The sequence below is a fragment of the Leptosomus discolor genome, chromosome 17 (assembly GCF_034619465.1).
Source record: "Leptosomus discolor isolate bLepDis1 chromosome 17, bLepDis1.hap2, whole genome shotgun sequence".
Lineage (NCBI taxonomy): Eukaryota > Metazoa > Chordata > Aves > Leptosomiformes > Leptosomidae > Leptosomus > Leptosomus discolor.
In genome coordinates, this window is record NC_141407.1 from 7,053,854 (window position 1) to 7,069,957 (window position 16,104).

The 16,104-nt window shown below is 55.6% G+C and overlaps 1 protein-coding gene across 1 annotated transcript; it reads left to right on the forward strand.

Annotated features, from left to right (window-relative positions):
- Positions 1 to 6,017: 6,017 nt before the first annotated feature.
- Positions 6,018 to 15,212, forward strand: LPIN3 (lipin 3). Its single transcript, XM_086474519.1, has 19 exons — positions 6,018 to 6,230; positions 6,576 to 6,671; positions 7,456 to 7,691; positions 7,904 to 8,011; positions 8,438 to 8,558; positions 8,729 to 9,146; positions 10,012 to 10,111; positions 10,231 to 10,400; positions 10,483 to 10,576; positions 10,796 to 10,865; positions 11,434 to 11,526; positions 12,010 to 12,071; positions 12,337 to 12,466; positions 12,687 to 12,835; positions 12,992 to 13,078; positions 14,166 to 14,318; positions 14,634 to 14,745; positions 14,841 to 14,944; positions 15,068 to 15,212. The coding sequence occupies exons 1-19, from the start codon at positions 6,039 to 6,041 to the stop codon at positions 15,210 to 15,212; spliced, it is 2,640 nt and encodes an 879-aa protein (XP_086330645.1). The 5' UTR covers positions 6,018 to 6,038.
- The last annotated feature ends 892 nt before the right edge of the window (positions 15,213 to 16,104 follow it).

Genomic DNA, 16,104 nt, shown 5'->3' on the forward strand with positions numbered 1-16,104 from the left:
AGAGGATGCACAGAGAAATTGGGGTGCTCGGGTTTACGAGCCCAGGGAGTGATGGATCTGTAGGGCTCACCTTCCAAAAAAAAAGGAAGGGGGAGCAAGAGGGGGTTATGAAAAGCAGCTGGCAGTATCCAAGAATAATTGTATGGCTTTGCAAAAATTACCATGGCAATTAAAAGTGCCTTGAGCTTTTTGGAGGAGAAAGAAGTAATAAGTAAAACGCCCTGGGGCTGGATTGCAGAGAAGCACGGAGGGAGGTACAGACATCACCAAGTGCGGCCCACTGGGGATCTGTTGCAGGAGCGCTGGGGGATGAGCAATGCCGGTGTGTCAGGAGCTGGGTATGAGGGCCAGTGGGGAAAACCAGCTGAGCAAGGAGCCTTGGAGGTAAGTAATGGGGGAGCTGCTTCTGCAGAGTGCCTGAGCGCCAAGTGCTCACCCCGGTGTCCAGAGGGTGGGGGACTGGAGCCGCAGCGAGGCTGAGCTGCCTGCCTGCTGGTCCTGGCTTTGCCTTCCTTTCCCATGCTCACCTGAGGATGCATTCAGCCGGCTAAGGAAGAGGTGGTGTCCTCTGCTGAAATGTCCTCTGCAGCCTTTTTTGACCAGGTACCAGGCACCTGTAGCCCAGATTTGTCCTTGCTTTTGTGTTCCAGCCCCGGGGTTTGCAGGGTGTAAACCACTGTCCTGCGTGAGACCCACTCCGGTGGCATCACCAAGCACTCATCTAAGGTGCCGTGACAAAGACAACGCACCTGAGGTGTCACGTCGCGAGGTTACAGTGGGCTCCTTCCCCGCTGGGTGTGAGTGCCTGGTGACCTTGCCGTGGGCTGTGGGGTCTGGTGGCAGCCACCCGCCCCGGGCTCCCTGTGAGCCCCACTGGGGTCAGCAGCCAGTGCTGCACAGTGCCAGCCCACCCTCCTCAGGGACCACAGCCGTGCCTGGCCACCCACAATAGCTGCTTTCAGTCCAATTTCACCGAGGGGTAGAGCTCTCAGAAATACTAAGCTGCTGGAAAACAGTCTTCCTTCCTTAGCTGATTTGTCACAGCCTTTAAGAGTTCCCGTATTGGGTCTGGGACCTCATGTCCAGGCTGTGCTCGGCGCTGTACAGGCACAGGGGGGATCTCCGTGCTTCCCCCTGCTATCAACCTGACCAGTATGGCACACCTGAGGAAACTGAGGCACAGGGCAGTAACAGGTCTTGCCTGGGAATGAGCTGTGACCAACCTGGGTGTTTTGGAACCTTCTCCTCAGGGACTAAAGAGGTGCAAAGCAGCCACTCTCCAGCTTTGGCGCTTCCCTGCTCTCATGGAACAACGTCAGCTCCACGAGTAACGGGTAGATGAGCCCTGCACGCACACCAGCAGAAGAGCCTTCGTCCCCAAAGTGCCAGCACCACTTGTGCAGACCAGGAGCTGCCGCCGCTCCATCCACATCACTCAAAATCTCAGCACAGAGGGTGCTGGGGAATCACCTGCACAGCAGGTCGGACAGTCATGGGGCACAGCCCACACCAGCTGCAACCCTGCCCTTGGGGAATCATAGTCCAGCGGGAGCCAATGCGCTTTTGAGGGGCACAAGAAAACCCCACTGCCTCACTTTCTCATCTGAGTCCACCTGGATATTCCTGCATCAATTCCCCACTGCTGTCAGGCCCATTGAGATCTGGAGAGCCTCAGTTTTCTCTGCTTTTTTATGCTTTTCTTTCAACTTGTGCTCTCTTTTCTCATCCTATTGGGGATAAAGCAGGGCAGAGGAGCCTGTGGGGCTTGGCCACCCACTCCCTCCTTTTATATCTTGTTAAGACTTCGCTGGGCTTTGGTGGTGCCTCTGTAAAACGATGCTTGGTGCTGCTTTGTGTCCCAAAGATTTGCTAAGGCCAGGGAGGGGAAAAAAGGCAAAAAACCAACTGAAAAGGCAGAAAGCCACAATGATGGAGGTGGAGAGGTGATATGGAGCCACAGGCAGGGGTTGCCAGAGCGCAGGGGAGACTTTGCAGTGCAGGGGGACAGCTGGAGGCTGGTAGAAGGGGAGGGAAAGACAACACCCTGCGGAGACAGGCCTACGGAGTCCCCAGGGCTGCACCCAGGGGTGCCAAGGGTGGGTGCAGCAGGCAGGCCAGGCTCCCTGCAGCGTACAGCATGGCACTGCAGCAGCCTCGGAGGATTTTGCAGGAGGGTGGGTAACATTAGCTGTGCCCCAGCCGGCACTGCCCCAGTAGGAAACACTGCCTTCCCCCGCTTGCCCAGAAGCACAGGCTGGCTTGAGAAGAGATCCTGGTGTCCCACTCTAGTCCCCGTCCCAGGCTGCACAATGAAATAAACTCACCCAAATTCAGTCTTCCAAAGTTTGCAGCAGTTGAGGGGCAGCTAAAATTGTCCCTCAAAATCCCCCAAAACCTTGTGTTCTGGTGAAGCCTTGTTCTTCCCTACAAGCACCAGACACCAGCAACTTCCACATTCCTTCCAGTGTGAACCTGGCCAAGGTATACCCAATCTTACATCCAGGAGTGATTAAGTAATCAACATAGCAATTAACTATCACCCTACCTACCCTTTGTGGTCCTAGTCCATATGACCCTATAGCAATCGCTATAGACCTATGGGAGAAGAAGAAATTAGCATCTGGCACAGGCTCCCTAGAAAGATACTTCCCACTCTGGACTGTCCTCAACCTGGCCATGGCTGCATGAGGATGCTCTCCAGCCATTGCAGGGCAGATTTTAAAGGGCGGATCTTTCCCAGAGCTGCGCACACAGCCTCTGCGAGCACCTTTTCCAGAGGACTCAGCCTACCCTGGGGTCCTGAGAGCTGGGGCTTTGTATGGTTTGTGCCCTGGGGGGTTAAACACTGGGAGATCTGGTCTGGAAAATGAAAGGACTGTCTTTGGAAATTCCAGCCTTGTGGGTTGGGCTGCAGCGGCATTGCAGGATGGTGGGTTGGAGAAGGAGGGAGGAAGGATCTCCATCACTGCCCGGCAGCTGGCAGCTCTACCCGGAGCTGCTGGAGCAAACCAGGCAGTTGCAATGAGCCACAGCTGCTCCCTCCAGGTGTCAGCCACCTCCCCAGATCCACCCTCCAGCCTCCCAGGAGCCCTCATAGGCCCAGCGGGAGGCACGGTGTGGGGCCTGGGTGCTGTTTGGGAGCCAGGGCCCTCCCCTTGCTCAGCAGAGGGGAAGGAAGCTGTTGGGAGAGGAGGAGCTGAGGTGTGAGCACAGCTGCTGGCAGAGAGCAGCTCCTGGGGTTGCTGGGCTGGTTGCCCCGATGTTGAGGAGGTGCTGAGGTTCAGCAGCTGCCCAGGTAACGGGGAAGGTCCTGGGCAGTTTGCAGCGTGCGGTGGGTGGGGAGCGTGGCCGTGGGGGGTGGGAAGGGTGCGCTGCTTGTGGGGTGGCCCAGCTTGCTGCCACCCAGGAGCGGAGCAGGCTGGTGTCGGCAGAAGATCTGGCTTATTTTGGGAGGGTTTTCAGCTGGAGAGGTGGCTGTGAGCTGTGTCGCCTCCACTGGGGAGGGTTTGTCCCCCTTGCCCTCTGCCAGAGCTGTGTGGTGAAGGGCAGTGATCCTGCTGCCTGTGGGGCTGAGGGGTGGGGATGCCCCCACCCTCTGTTTATTTGTTGAATGTGTCCTTGGGGTGCCTTGAAAACCTTTTCTCCTGCCCTGTCCACCTGTTTGTCTCTCCAGAGTGTAACTTGTCCTTCATCCCTTATGGGCCCGCTCCATCCATGGCAGGGCTGTGGGGAGAAGTCTAGGCCTCTCCCCTCTCTTCCCTGCCTGTCCCCAGTTGTCCTGGGTGAAGCCCGCAGGGAGTTAAACTCCCAGAGCCGAGAACTGTACCAGAGCCCTCCTTTTCCCAGTTCTGGGGCTGAGCCATCCCCAGCAACGCCTGGGGAGGGGGTAGACGCCCATGGAGGCAACGGGGCCTGAGGTCCCGGTGGGGGGGGGGGAACGCTGGCTCTGCAGAGGGGACATGGCCCTGGCCCTGCTGTGTTAAGCCCTTGCACCCTGTGCTTACTGTGAAGGTGCTGCTCAGCATGGGGCTGTTCCTAGGGACTCCTTCCAAGCCCTCGCCCCAAACCCAACGGGCTGTGCAGGTTTATCTACCCAGGATTTTTCCCTATGCGCTTTTCAGGTCTGTTGCAATGTATGTGCCAGCCAGGAGTCCATCAGCGCTGCCCTGGGAGCGTGGAGGCCAGCCCAATTATTCCTCCACTCCGAAAATCCCCTCCTTTGCAGCGAGGAGCTCTCTCCTGTTTGCTGCCAGGCCCTGCAGCGCAGCAGGGAAGGCAGCTGGAGGGCTGCCCGTCCCGGCAGCAATGCCCGGGAAAGCTGGGCTCAGCAGGTTGGTAGGTGGCCCCGTGACCTTGGCCCCGCTCGCAGCAGAGCTGATGGAGGCACCGAAGCTTCGGGAGCTGGCTAGTGCTTCCCTGCCATCCCCCACCCCCCGGGGAGGATCTGGGCTTTGGGCTTGTTCCTGGTGGGGGAGACGGGACGTGGAGCGGGGACGGCATCTCCACACATAGACCGCCTTCCAGGAGGGATGTCTGGGAACGGGACGGGGCTGAGCTTGTGCAAAATGGATCCGAGAGGCTGGGTGCCTGCTGGGGCAGAGGGCTCGTCGGGTGGCACCTGCTTGTCCTCGTCCCTTTGGGTAAGGAACCAACTCTCACCGGCCGCCCTTTGGGTTGGGTGTGTGCTGAGAGCCCCTGGGGACACCATGCTGTCAGCTGATCATGTTGCTGGCACAAGCGGCTTCCTTTGATTCATCCATGGTCCTTCTGAAGTGGTCATCCTGTGTCCTCATCCTCTCCTTGGGGCAAGGTGAGGTGCAGAGCTGGCAGCTGGGGAAGCTAGGCTCAGCCTCTGTGACTCCCAGCCTCTGGTGTGGTGTGCTGACACCAGGACAGCTGTCCTGCTGATGCTGCTGTCCTGCTGATGCTGCGTGCTGAGCAAATGGAGCGAGGGGCTCCCCTAGCCCCGGGGCTGGGACTGATACCCAGCACCCCGATATAGATCCACAAGAAAATACTCCAGAGATTTCAATGCATTGACCAGGAGGCAGCTGCCAGCCGTGGCTGTAGGAAGGGGGTGTGGGTTGCACAAGAGCCTTTTGGAGCCTGTGGGCCACCTCGTGTGGCTGTAGCTGTGCTACAAGCCTCAGCATGGACCATATGAATCTCTGCCTTTGCAGCCATGCCTCTGCTCCAGCACAGCAGAGGGGAATTGTCCCTGTTCAGGGAGCAAGCAGCTGGAGGATGTGAGCAGGTGAGAGGATGAGCAGGAAGCAAGAAAGGCTTTTCTTCCATGTTCTTGCTGATGAAAACCACTGCTGCAACTTCAGAGTGCAGCAGTGCCTTGAGAAAACAGCACTGCAGAGCTGTCTGGGTCTCCTCTGAGCGGCATAGCCCCTTTGCTGGGATTCCCTGGGAAGACAGATGATGGCAGCAGGGACCAAGGCATGGAAACCAGGGAGTTACGGTTTTAATAAGGGTCGTGTCTGGCTGATTTGGTGATGCCTTCCCCACCAAGTGGAAAACATTGGATTTCAATTCTGTTCAAAGTGAGCATGTGGTGCATGCAGCAGCTCCTTGGACTTCCCACCTCCCTGTCCAGAGTTTTTCAGTTTGTTTTGTTGTTTTTTTTTAAGATGGTGTAGGACAGGAGGTCTCCTGTCAACCAAATTCTTGTTTAAACAGGGTGTTGACAGCTTGACTGCAAGGTGTTGCTGTGAGGTAACATTTGCCCTCCCAAGGGGCAAATGTGGTGGTGCATCCCAATGGCAAAGGTCTCTCTTCTCCAAGCTGGATGTAATAACTAGTGCTCTGGCTTCTGTCCTGTTTTCTGGTGCTCATAGAGGCCCTGGGTGGTCTTCATCAAGGCCCTTCCTGTGTTTGCCCCTGTTTCCCTGGAGGCTCACCTGTCCCTGTGGTGGGGCTGTGTTTGCAGCTGTGGAATGACTCTCCTAGAGTAAACTCACATTGCATTGAGCTGCTGGAGCCCTCTTCCCCAGCCTGAGTCTATTCCTGTCTCTCATTTGCAGTCTCAAACAATGAACTACGTGGGGCAGCTTGCTGAGACAGTCTTTGTCACGGTGAAGGAGCTGTACCGGGGTCTGAACCCTGCCACCCTGACAGGCTGCATCGATGTGGTCGTGGTGAGGCAGCCCGATAACTCCTTCCAGTGCTCCCCATTTCATGTGCGTTTTGGGAAGCTGGGTGTGCTGCGCTCCAAGGAGAAGGTGGTAAGTGATGCCTTCACTGGGACTATGCTTCCTCTCTGGTGTCTCCAGACCTAGGATCTTCCGTAACCCACAGGCAGCATCCCACAGGTTATGGAAGAGGGGAATGGGAGCCCTGCTGAAAGGGGCGCATGCTAATTTTTTTGAGGGGATGCCCTTGAATGAAACCCATACTCTTCCAAAGAGGGCTGCATTTCCCAGGAGAATGGGGAGAGGTCCCTTGCCTCAAAGGCTGGGTGGCTATCAGCCCTCTGAGAACTCCAACCTGTCACCTTCCTGGGGAAGTGTCTCCTGTACGCTGATGGGCAAGTGGGTTCAGATGGACAGGCTTCTTCTGCCCCTTGCCAGGTTGACATTGAAATCAATGGGGAGCCTGTGGACCTGCACATGAAGCTGGGTGACAATGGAGAGGCCTTCTTCGTCCAGGAGTCAGAGGAGAGTGAGGTTGGTGATGAAGAGGTGCTGCTGGTCTATGTGCTCCTGTGACCACCTGAAAGTGCAGGCTTGTGGTGGAAGGACCAGGTTTGGACTGCTTTTCTTCAGGGTGCTCGACTATCTCCTCTGATGTTTTGTGTGTCCCGAAAGGTTCCTGCTTGAAGGACCTTGCAACCAGTGTGGAGGATTTGAGCATTGGAGCACCCTGACGGAGCATCAGACGAAATATCTGCGTCTCAGACTGGCCTCCATCAGTGGGCATGGCTGCTGGCCAGCCAGGCAGATATCTCAGAGCTTAGCCTCTTGGGGGAATCTTGTGACACGGATGAGATTGAGCCAGATGCTGTGGCAGGCTGCCTGCTCCACTGGGAAGCAGGATGAGACTAGTTGTGGCTTCCAAAAATCTTGGCAGTTCTCTCCCAGGCTGACTTGTGGTCCCTGCTAGCTTGGGCTGGGTTTGAGAGCAGGGAGAGGGCTCTAGAGCTGAATCCCATTTTGCAGCCTTTGTAATTCTTGTCTCATGGTGCCATCTCCTGCCTGCCTCTCCTTGTCCGTGTTAAAGATGTCTTCAGCTTGTGGCTGGATAGTTCCTGCTTCTTTTTTTTTTTTTCTTTTTTTATTCGCGTGTTGTACGGACAAAACTTTTTGGGCATAGCCACAAAACTACCCCCAAGTTGAGGGCTCAGTGGTGTTGGTTGTGCTGGTGGTATATGTTGCATAGATGAGAGCCATGAGCTGCCAGACTGGAAAGGAGGGTGCTGGAGCTGATGGCCTCTTCCCATCCCTGTTGCAGGGCAGCATCCCGTCCTGCCTCTGCACATCCCCCATCCCCACACAGCACAGCCCAGAGGGTGCTGGTCAGCCCTTTCATGGGCAGGAGGCCTCCAGCACTGAAGCGACCCTGCGCAAGAAGAGGCGACGCAGGAGAAAGCCCAAGTGGAAGGAGGTGTTGGACTCGGAGTTAGAAGGCTGCGAGGACACCAAAAGCGAGGTGTCCGATGAGGAGCCATGTAAGCTGCCAGCCCCCAGGTGAGCTGCTTGTTCTGGGCAGGGTGAGGTGGTGGGTCAAGCCTTGGTGATGCCCAGCAGTACTGAAATGTGGGGAGAGTGTTTCAAGTTGGACCTCAGCCTCCTGTGGAGTAGAAAACCAGTGGAAATGGTGAAGCTGGGTATTGCCATTTTTCCAGGTGAGGAGGCTGATGCCCAAGAGTAGCATAACTGACCTCTTTCCTCCTTTGCAGTGATTCAGTGTATTTCTCCTTTGCTGATCTCCCTGAAGAAGAAACCGGGTCATTGCAGTCCCCAGAGGTGCACCCTTACTCTGATGGGGAGCTGGCCTTTGTGGACAGGTAACGGGCAGAGCCAAGGTGATCTGCTTGGCTTTGGTGAGAGCAGGGGATGTGCCTTGTGGCTGGGAAGGTGGTAAGGAAAAGGGATTTGGGGGTGTTGGGAGAGGGGGTTTTTCCTGGCCTGATGTGGTGTGGCTGGAGGAAAGCTCAGAACCCATGAAGGACACTTCTGGCCATAGTCACAGATGCAAGAAGCCTGCCTGCACAGGGCTCTGCTGCTGGACAACTGGTGGCATAGCACTCTGCTTTCTTGGGCCTCAGCTACCCATAGGTCTTACCCGTTTCTAAGCGATAGTCTTATAGGGCAGAACTGACTGTATGGGAGATGAACCTTAAAGGGTTCTTGGCCCTAAATGTCCTTGCAGTGATATGAAAGCACGGGGCTGTAGAGTAGATGAGGTCCTATATTGCCTTCTCTTCTTGTAGCCCCACCCTGAGCCATCCATCTTCTCCCAAAAGTGACTCTGAGCTGGAGATCAGACCACAGGAGAGTTTTGCTCTAGGGGCTGAATCCCACATGCAGTGGACCTGGGGAAGGCTCCCTCAGGTGAGTCCCTGCTCTTGCTCTCCTCTAGCAGCTTGTGGGAAGGTGATGTTTGAAAGGCCTGCAGAAAGTGGAGGAGGCTGTGGCCAGGCAGCCTCAGAGGAGTTGTTGTTTTCTGCCTGATGGTTTGGGCAACTTCCCATCCTCAAACTGATTGTTCTGCTTTCCTTGAGGTGAATAAATTGGAACGAGTTGAACCAGCCAAGTCAACAAAGACCATTGCTACTGCAGCAACCACTGTCTCTGTGACGCTGGTCCCAGTGGATGAGGCAACCCATCTTGTTGCCACCTCCGAAGGTCTGGGAGGAGGTCCAAGCCCAGCAGGGCCTCAGGGCACGCCTTACTCCTCTGCTGTGTCTGTTGTTGAGCCAACACCCGCACCCTGGGCTAGGAATGGCCTCCCCAGGCTGAAGGACATCCCCAGTGCTGTTGGGGCAGAGAGCTTGTTGGAGGCCTCCTCAGCCCCCCAAGAGAAACAGGAGGGAGGCAGGAGTGTTGTGCCAGATGTGGAACCCTTTGAGGGAGCTGATGTCCCAAGGCAGGTGGGCTCAGAGGGTCCTGAGTCACAGCTGGAGAGCCAGAGGAGACAAGGTGAGTGGGTGACTGGTGCTGCTGGAAGTGAGGTTTGAGCCCAGAGATGTATCTGACTTGGAAGGGGGGCTGGGTTGTTCATTCAGTGTAACTCCTTCATGACTGCCCTGGGTATTCAAGGTGTGACATGTTTGCTTTGACCTCTCCATGTGCTAGCAGCTCCTCTGCTTAGAAGAGACATTCCTCAGGTTTCCTCCTTTCAGTGACCACCCAGCTCCCCAGGAAGGCTTTCTTGCCTTGTGTTTCCTGAAGTCCATCCTTGGATGTCTCTGCTTTTATGTGCTTGGGACATCTCTCAGCAGTGCTTGGGATATTTCTCAGCAGTGCAGGCCATACATTAACTTGAAGTGTATGGCAGGACCTGGCCCGACTTGTGTCTTTGCCCCAAGCACACCAAGTTAGGTGGAAGATCACACAGTGAAGCATGCATGCATATCTCTTGACAGTGTGTTTAAGGACTCTTATGTTACCTGTCCTAACCAACCTTACTCTTCCAGCTACCATAAATTCAGAACAAAATTCTCTCCCTGAAGAGATGCTTGGGATTCCTCATTGTACCAAGAAGGACACCACAAAGTGTTAGCTCACATGGTGCTAACTTCAGATGGCACCTTCAGATTGTCATGGCAGGACTTTGGCCTGTTCTTTGTGTCCTCTTGGCAAGTGGTCTCATGCCAGTGCATGTGTCTTGAGGTACTTCTGTTGCTGTTGATTTAAGGCAACTTTTCAAGTAGGAAAAAAGAGATGCCCTCTTACATGACATACAAATATGATAGAGGAAAATGCCGTTAGCTTTCTCAATAGATGCCAAGATGGTTGGAAAGGTGATCCAGCTAATCTGTCTCCCTTCTGTCTGTATATTGAGGATCCACCAAAAGAAGTCCTCACTTGGGTCCCAGTGATGTTTACCTGGAAGACATCTCCAACCTGGATGAGGGGCAGGTGGCGCTCTATTTCCCCAGGAGGTATGGGTTGCCCCATCTGACCAAGCTCAGACCTTCTTGAGCAAATCTCTTACAGTGAAGGATGGAGGTATGTCTAAAGCTATTGCTTGATGTTGCTGCTGTTCTTCTCTTGCTGGTAGTGACACAGAGCAGAGTTCAAAGCCTGTGGCAGACCCAAGCAACCCTCTGTGTGTCCAGCTGCTGTCTGACTTGCCTGCCAACAGACCTACGGGCTCTGACTCTGATTCGATGCCTGCAATTGCCCTGTCGCTGTGCGGAGGCCTGGGGGGCAGCAGGCAGATCTCTTGCGGTAGGTGGGAGGGGAGGAGGAATCTGCTGTCCTGGAATACATTATATACACCAGTCGCATGACACAGCCTCTGTCCCACCAGAGAAGTTCATGGAGCACATCGTGTCCTACCAGCAGTTTGCTGAGAATCCAGGACTCATTGATGACCCAAACCTGGTGATACTGATCAACAAGAAGTGAGTGTCCTGCTCTTCCTGCTGCTTCATCGCAAGATGACCAGTGTGGCCCCTTTGTCCATAGAGAAACACTCCTGTAAGAGTGTGACTCCGTCCCTGACAGTGATTATACTGCTGTGGTTGTGGGAGGGCACCTTCTGGCCATGCTGCAGGATGGTGGTCTGGAAAGAGCCCTTGCTCCAGGAGTGGTAATGTTCCCATCCCTCTTGCTTCTTCCAGGTACTACAACTGGGCAGTGGCTGCTCCTATGGTCCTGTCCCTGCAGGCTTTCCAGAGGAACATTCCTGAGGTCAGTGGCACTACACGTTTACTGGCCATGCTTCTCAGCAGGGCTTAAAGTGTGCAGTGGGGCTGCAAGAGGCCAAGCTGTCCAGCTGGGGCTTTGTGGGCAGTTTGGGGAAGAGCTGAACATCGCTCCATCCCACAAACCCTTTCCCCAGAGGGACCTCAAGGTGGCTTTTAGGCGTCTGGGTACCACTGATGCCTGGAGAACAGAGATTTCCTTGTCAAAAATCTCGTGTTCTTATGGCTGTACCTGTGCAAGGCTGGCCAGAGCCAGGGGCCCTGGCAATCTGGAGGATTTGGGACTGCCTGAGCCTGCGCCAGGGCTCTGTAGACCTGGATGGGATTGTATGGAATAAAGCATCCAGATCTTCAAGTTGCACGAAGGGAGCAAGTCATTGTACCCTTCATCCCAAAACCATCTCAGCTCAGAGCATGGCAGGAGTCAAGCATCTTATTCTGTGAATAACTTTGCAAAGGAAACCCTGCCTGGACAAGGATCTTCTTAGCCTGTTGGCAGCTGAGCCTCCCTGGGCTGAGGAATGATTTTGTCCCATGTTCTGCCATGTTCACAGAGCACCATTGACCAACTGGTGAAGGAGAAGATGCCCAAGAAAGGCAGCAGGTGGTGGTTCTCCTGGAGGAGGAGAGAATTCCCAGCAGAGGAGGTGTGTTTGCAGCAGTGGCTGTGACAACTCTGTCCCCAGGGGACAGGTGTCATTCTGGTGGCTGGCAGGGGTGGGGGTAGGAGAGCAGCAGGTTCCTGGGGATGACCTGAGGCTGAGTACGAGGGCCAGAGGGACCTGTTGGTGAGGTGACTTCTGAAGGTTGCTGCTGTCCCTTTGGGTCTGTTAGTGCCTGAGCAGCAGAACAATGCCTGGTAATGCAGTAATGTGGACCTTGTAATAGTGAGACCTCTTGCTATGTGCCCCTTATGCCACAGCCCAGGCACCGTGTGTGCTTGCTGGTGTCCCTGTCCCACCACAGCACCAGGCTGTGGTGGTTCTTCCATGGGGCAGTGTCCTCATGAAATGGGGGGATGCATTGCCACCTCTTTTCTGGTATTGCTGCTCTAAGTTGCAGTAAGGCAAAGGAGCCCCTGCTCCTGCCCTGGGCACTGAGGTGCTGATGACACCACTCTCTGCCTGCAGCAGCAGTTGAAGCCAGGGAAAGCCAACATGGGGACGCTGCAGCCTGACTCTGCTCAGCAGAGGTGAGTGCCTCCCTCCCAGTGCCTTTAGGAGTCTCTGCATGCTCCTCGTCTCTTCTCCTCTTAGATGATCTATTATTCCCAATTCTGCCCAACATATGAGGGCAGAAAGCTCTGTTAAGTCTCTGGCTGACCCCAGTCCAGCCGAGCTCCTCTATGGATTCTTCCTGGTGGGTGGGTTGTTCTGGTCCCCTCCAGATCTGCCCAGGTGCTCATGGGGAAAGCCATGGTCTGCTCAGTGAAGCCAACATGCTCTTCCTTTGTATAGGCAGGAGGAAGAGGCGTCATCCAGTGATGATGGAGCCCTGCCCCCCAGGGACACGTTAACCATGGATGCCCCTGCACAGAAATCTCTGCCAACCTACAAGAAATCCCTGCGGCTCTCCTCTGAACAAATCGTATGTACTTTACTCCTCCTCCTTCGCTGCCTGCTTGTGTGTGTAGGGTCGAGACAACCCTTAAACAGAGGATTTCTCTACTCCTGACCTCATGCTTTTGTGGGGCAACCAAGTATTTGGCCCTGGGTGGCCACCCTGTGGGGTCTCTGGTCTGGCCCCACAGCCTCAGACTGGTGTGAATCGGTGCTGGCGTGCCTCTTCTGTTCCCTCTCTACCACAGGGAAGGCTGAATCTGCAGGATGGCCCCAACGAGGTGGCATTCAGTGTGACAACTCAGTACCAGGGCACATGCCGCTGTGAGGCCACCATCTACCTGTGGAACTGGGATGACAAAGTGGTGATCTCTGACATCGATGGCACCATCACCAAGTAAAGTGCCTTTCTCCCACCCCACATCCCTGCTCCCCTCTATTATGGGAAACTGTCCCTTTGTGTAAGCAGCCAGGAGGGACCACAAACCCCATCATGGTGGGGGTGAGTACCCACCAGGTTGGACCAGCCTAACATGGTCTCCTTTCCTTATAGGTCTGATGCTCTTGGGCACATCTTGCCGCATCTGGGAAAAGACTGGACTCATCATGGGATTGCTAAACTCTTCCACAAAATCCACCTGTAGGTATTGGGTCAACTGAGGCCAAGGGGAAGTGGGAGGATGATGGAGAGGCTGAATGGGAGCCAGAGTCAGGGCTTTTTAGTCACTGATGCTAGCCAAAACAGCCTAATTTTCTGCTGTCAGTGATGGTGGATGCTTGCTGTGCTGTCTGGATGATGTTGGGGGGCGAAAGCCAGGGGCCTCCCCTGGGTGCTGGGAGCAGATGCTCGCATTGCCCTCCCTGGGAGGAGCGTGTGTCAGTGGAGGCTTTGCTGGGGAGATGTAGCTGAGCGCGGAAGGAGAGGAGATCGCTCCAGACTACACCTGAGAAGCTCCAGGCACAGCCGGGTACCTTCGGGTCTCTGCAGCAGTGGCACAGGGGTCCACCCACGCTGCCACCCAGCTACCGCATCCCACACCCCCGGGGACCTCCCCACCCGGCGGAGGTTGGCAGCGGGTCCCCCCCGCCGAGCCCCGGCCTTCGCCTCCGTCCCTGGCACCCGTGGCCACTAAGAGGCACTGTGGGCCCGCGGATGGCTCGGCCCGGCCCCGGGGAGGGGGACACACACGCGGGGGGCTGCGGGTGTGCTGCTGCGGGGCTGGGGCCGCCCTCGCTGCCACCTCGGCTGCCTCCTGCCGCCCCCCATCCCGCAAGAGCACCGTGCCCCCTCTGCCCGCGCTGCCCCCCACCCGTGCTGCCTGCCTGGGGGCCGGCAGGGGCCGTGTCCGGCACCCCCCAAGCCGCAGGCAACCCGGTGTGATAAAGGTGCTGGCCTGGGGGTCCTGTCTGGGTGCCAAGCAGCGACGGGCAGCCCGGGTGGGCGTGCAGCTGCTGGGAAGGGCCCGGAGGGTGATACAGTGTCCCCCTCCAGCGCTGGTTCCCAGGCTTCCCAGCAGTGAGGCAGGTGGGGATCTGTCTCAGTCTGGGTCTCAGGGTGAGTGAGTCACGTTTGTGAAGCCACCTTGCTTGCTGAAGGGGTGAACAGGGTTTGGGCTTAGGCCAGGTGTTGAGCCTCATCTTCCCTCTTCCTCCTCCACGTTGGAGCAGGAGTGGGAGGACACCTTGTCTAGAGCACAGCTCAGAGGTCTTCCCTGTGCTCTCTCTAGGAATGGCTACAAGTTCCTTTACTGCTCAGCCAGAGCGATTGGCATGGCACACATCACCAAAGCCTACCTCAAATGGGTCAACGAGCAAGGCTGTTGCCTCCCTAGGGGCCCCATCCTGCTTGCCCCCAGCAGCCTGTTCTCTGCCTTCCACAGGTACTGCATCCTCTCCTCCTCCCCAGCCCTGCACCTCCTCTGTCCCTGGGAATGGCACCCCCCTTCCCCAGCTTGATGTTGAGGGATGTCACAGCCTGAAACTGCTTCTGGCCTCCTTGGTGCAGGATGCCTTTCATGGGAGGCAGCAAGGGAACTGCCTGCCCTCCCTGGAGCTCCGTAGTGAAGCTCCTGAGGCACAAAACCTCTCTTGTCCTTCAAATCACTTCTTTGAGCCCAGGACAGCCTGGCTGCCCACAGTCCTGGACAGCTGATGCCACTCTGACCTCTGATCTGTGCATATGTCTTGTGCTGCAGGGAGGTGATTGAGAAGAAGCCAGAGGTGTTCAAGATTGCCTGCTTGATGGACATCCAAAACCTGTTTGCCACAAATCCGCCTTTCTACGCAGCCTTTGGGAACAGAGCCAACGTGAGCGGGTGTCCTGGGGAGGAGGGAGGGCTCATGTTGAGGTGGTGGTGATGCCTTCCTGCAGCTCTCATGGCTTGCTGGCCTTCCTTGGGCAGGATGTCTACGCTTACAAGCAGGTGGGCCTGCCGGAGAGCCGCATATTCACGGTCAACCCCAAGGGAGAGCTGATCCAGGAGCTCACGAAGAACCACAAGTCAACGTAAGCGATGCGCTTGTTCTTCAGCATCTTTGGGTTAACCTTGCTTTAACCCAGAGAAGCATCTCATGGGGTTGAAAAGCAAACAAAGCCCCAATGACCCCAGTGCAAATTCTTTCTCCATAGGTACGAGCGGCTGTCGGAGCTGGTGGAGCTCATCTTCCCTCCCCTGGGACAGAGGGGGAGCGTTGCTCTGGTGTGTCCCGAGTACAGCCACTTTGCCTACTGGAGACCTCCACTGCCCGCTGTTGACTTGGATGCCTTCTCCTGACCCCATTACATGTGGAGACCTGACCCAGGGCTCTCCTGTGTGTCCTGCCAGGACTGGCTACTCCAGATGTATCTCCTCCTCCCTGTTTGCACGCTCAGGCATTTTGCACTTCTAATACGGGTCATGTTCTACACTAGAAAGAAACACCCCTTCTCTGGGGGTCAACGGGGGGTAAGAGGGACCTCTAACTCTACAAAACCTGTGTTTACTAAACTAAAATTCCTGGAAGTTTGGTCTCTTCTTAATGTTCTTAATACCTTTAAAGCCTGGCTGTTTTTTAAAGGTGGTGGTGGGTCACGGTCTTATTTATTGATGAGCCTCTGGCATAGCTATTGCTACCTCCAGTTTGACTGGTGTTCTTGAACAGTCCAGCTACCTGCAGTTTGGTAGCTGATGGAGTGAAGCTGGCCTGTAGCTTAACAACTTGTTAAGATGGAGAGAAGCTGTTGGGGTTTTAAGTGTTCTTCGATAACAGCAACAATTAATAAATAGTGCCTTAATCGAGGCTGCCTCTTTTCTGCTGTAGCCCCGTGCATGGAAGTGGGAGCCAGGCTCTGTGTCCTCTTACAAAAGTGGTTGGGTTTATCTTGCTGAAGTGCCCTGCCACAGGGGTCTGGTCTTAGTGGAGATGGAGGCAGGACCTATAGTTTCATCAGCCTGTGGAGCAGCTGCACTAGAAAAGGATCTTTTTTTATTCAGGTAATGTTGCAAAATTGATGTAATACAGGAAACAAACCCTGGCTTTGTGTGTGTGTGGAGGTGAACCTCTCCCATGCTGGTAGCTTACCACAGTCTTGTGCCAGGGCAGGAGCTTATTCCTGTGCCCCTGGGTGGGAGCGTTCAAGGAAAGCTCAGCTGTCCTGGAGCAGGGTTGGGCTGGGACTCAAGCAGC

Bases quoted from the DNA above. Each gene is read 5' to 3' on its own strand.
- LPIN3 (XM_086474519.1), top strand. From the start codon at position 6,039: ATGAACTACGTGGGGCAGCTTGCTGAGACAGTCTTTGTCACGGTGAAG. The intron at 8,559-8,728 runs GTGAGTCCCTGC...GCTTTCCTTGAG, and splicing joins CCTGGGGAAGGCTCCCTCAG to GTGAATAAATTGGAACGAGT. The intron at 14,945-15,067 runs GTAAGCGATGCG...CTTTCTCCATAG, and splicing joins ACGAAGAACCACAAGTCAAC to GTACGAGCGGCTGTCGGAGC.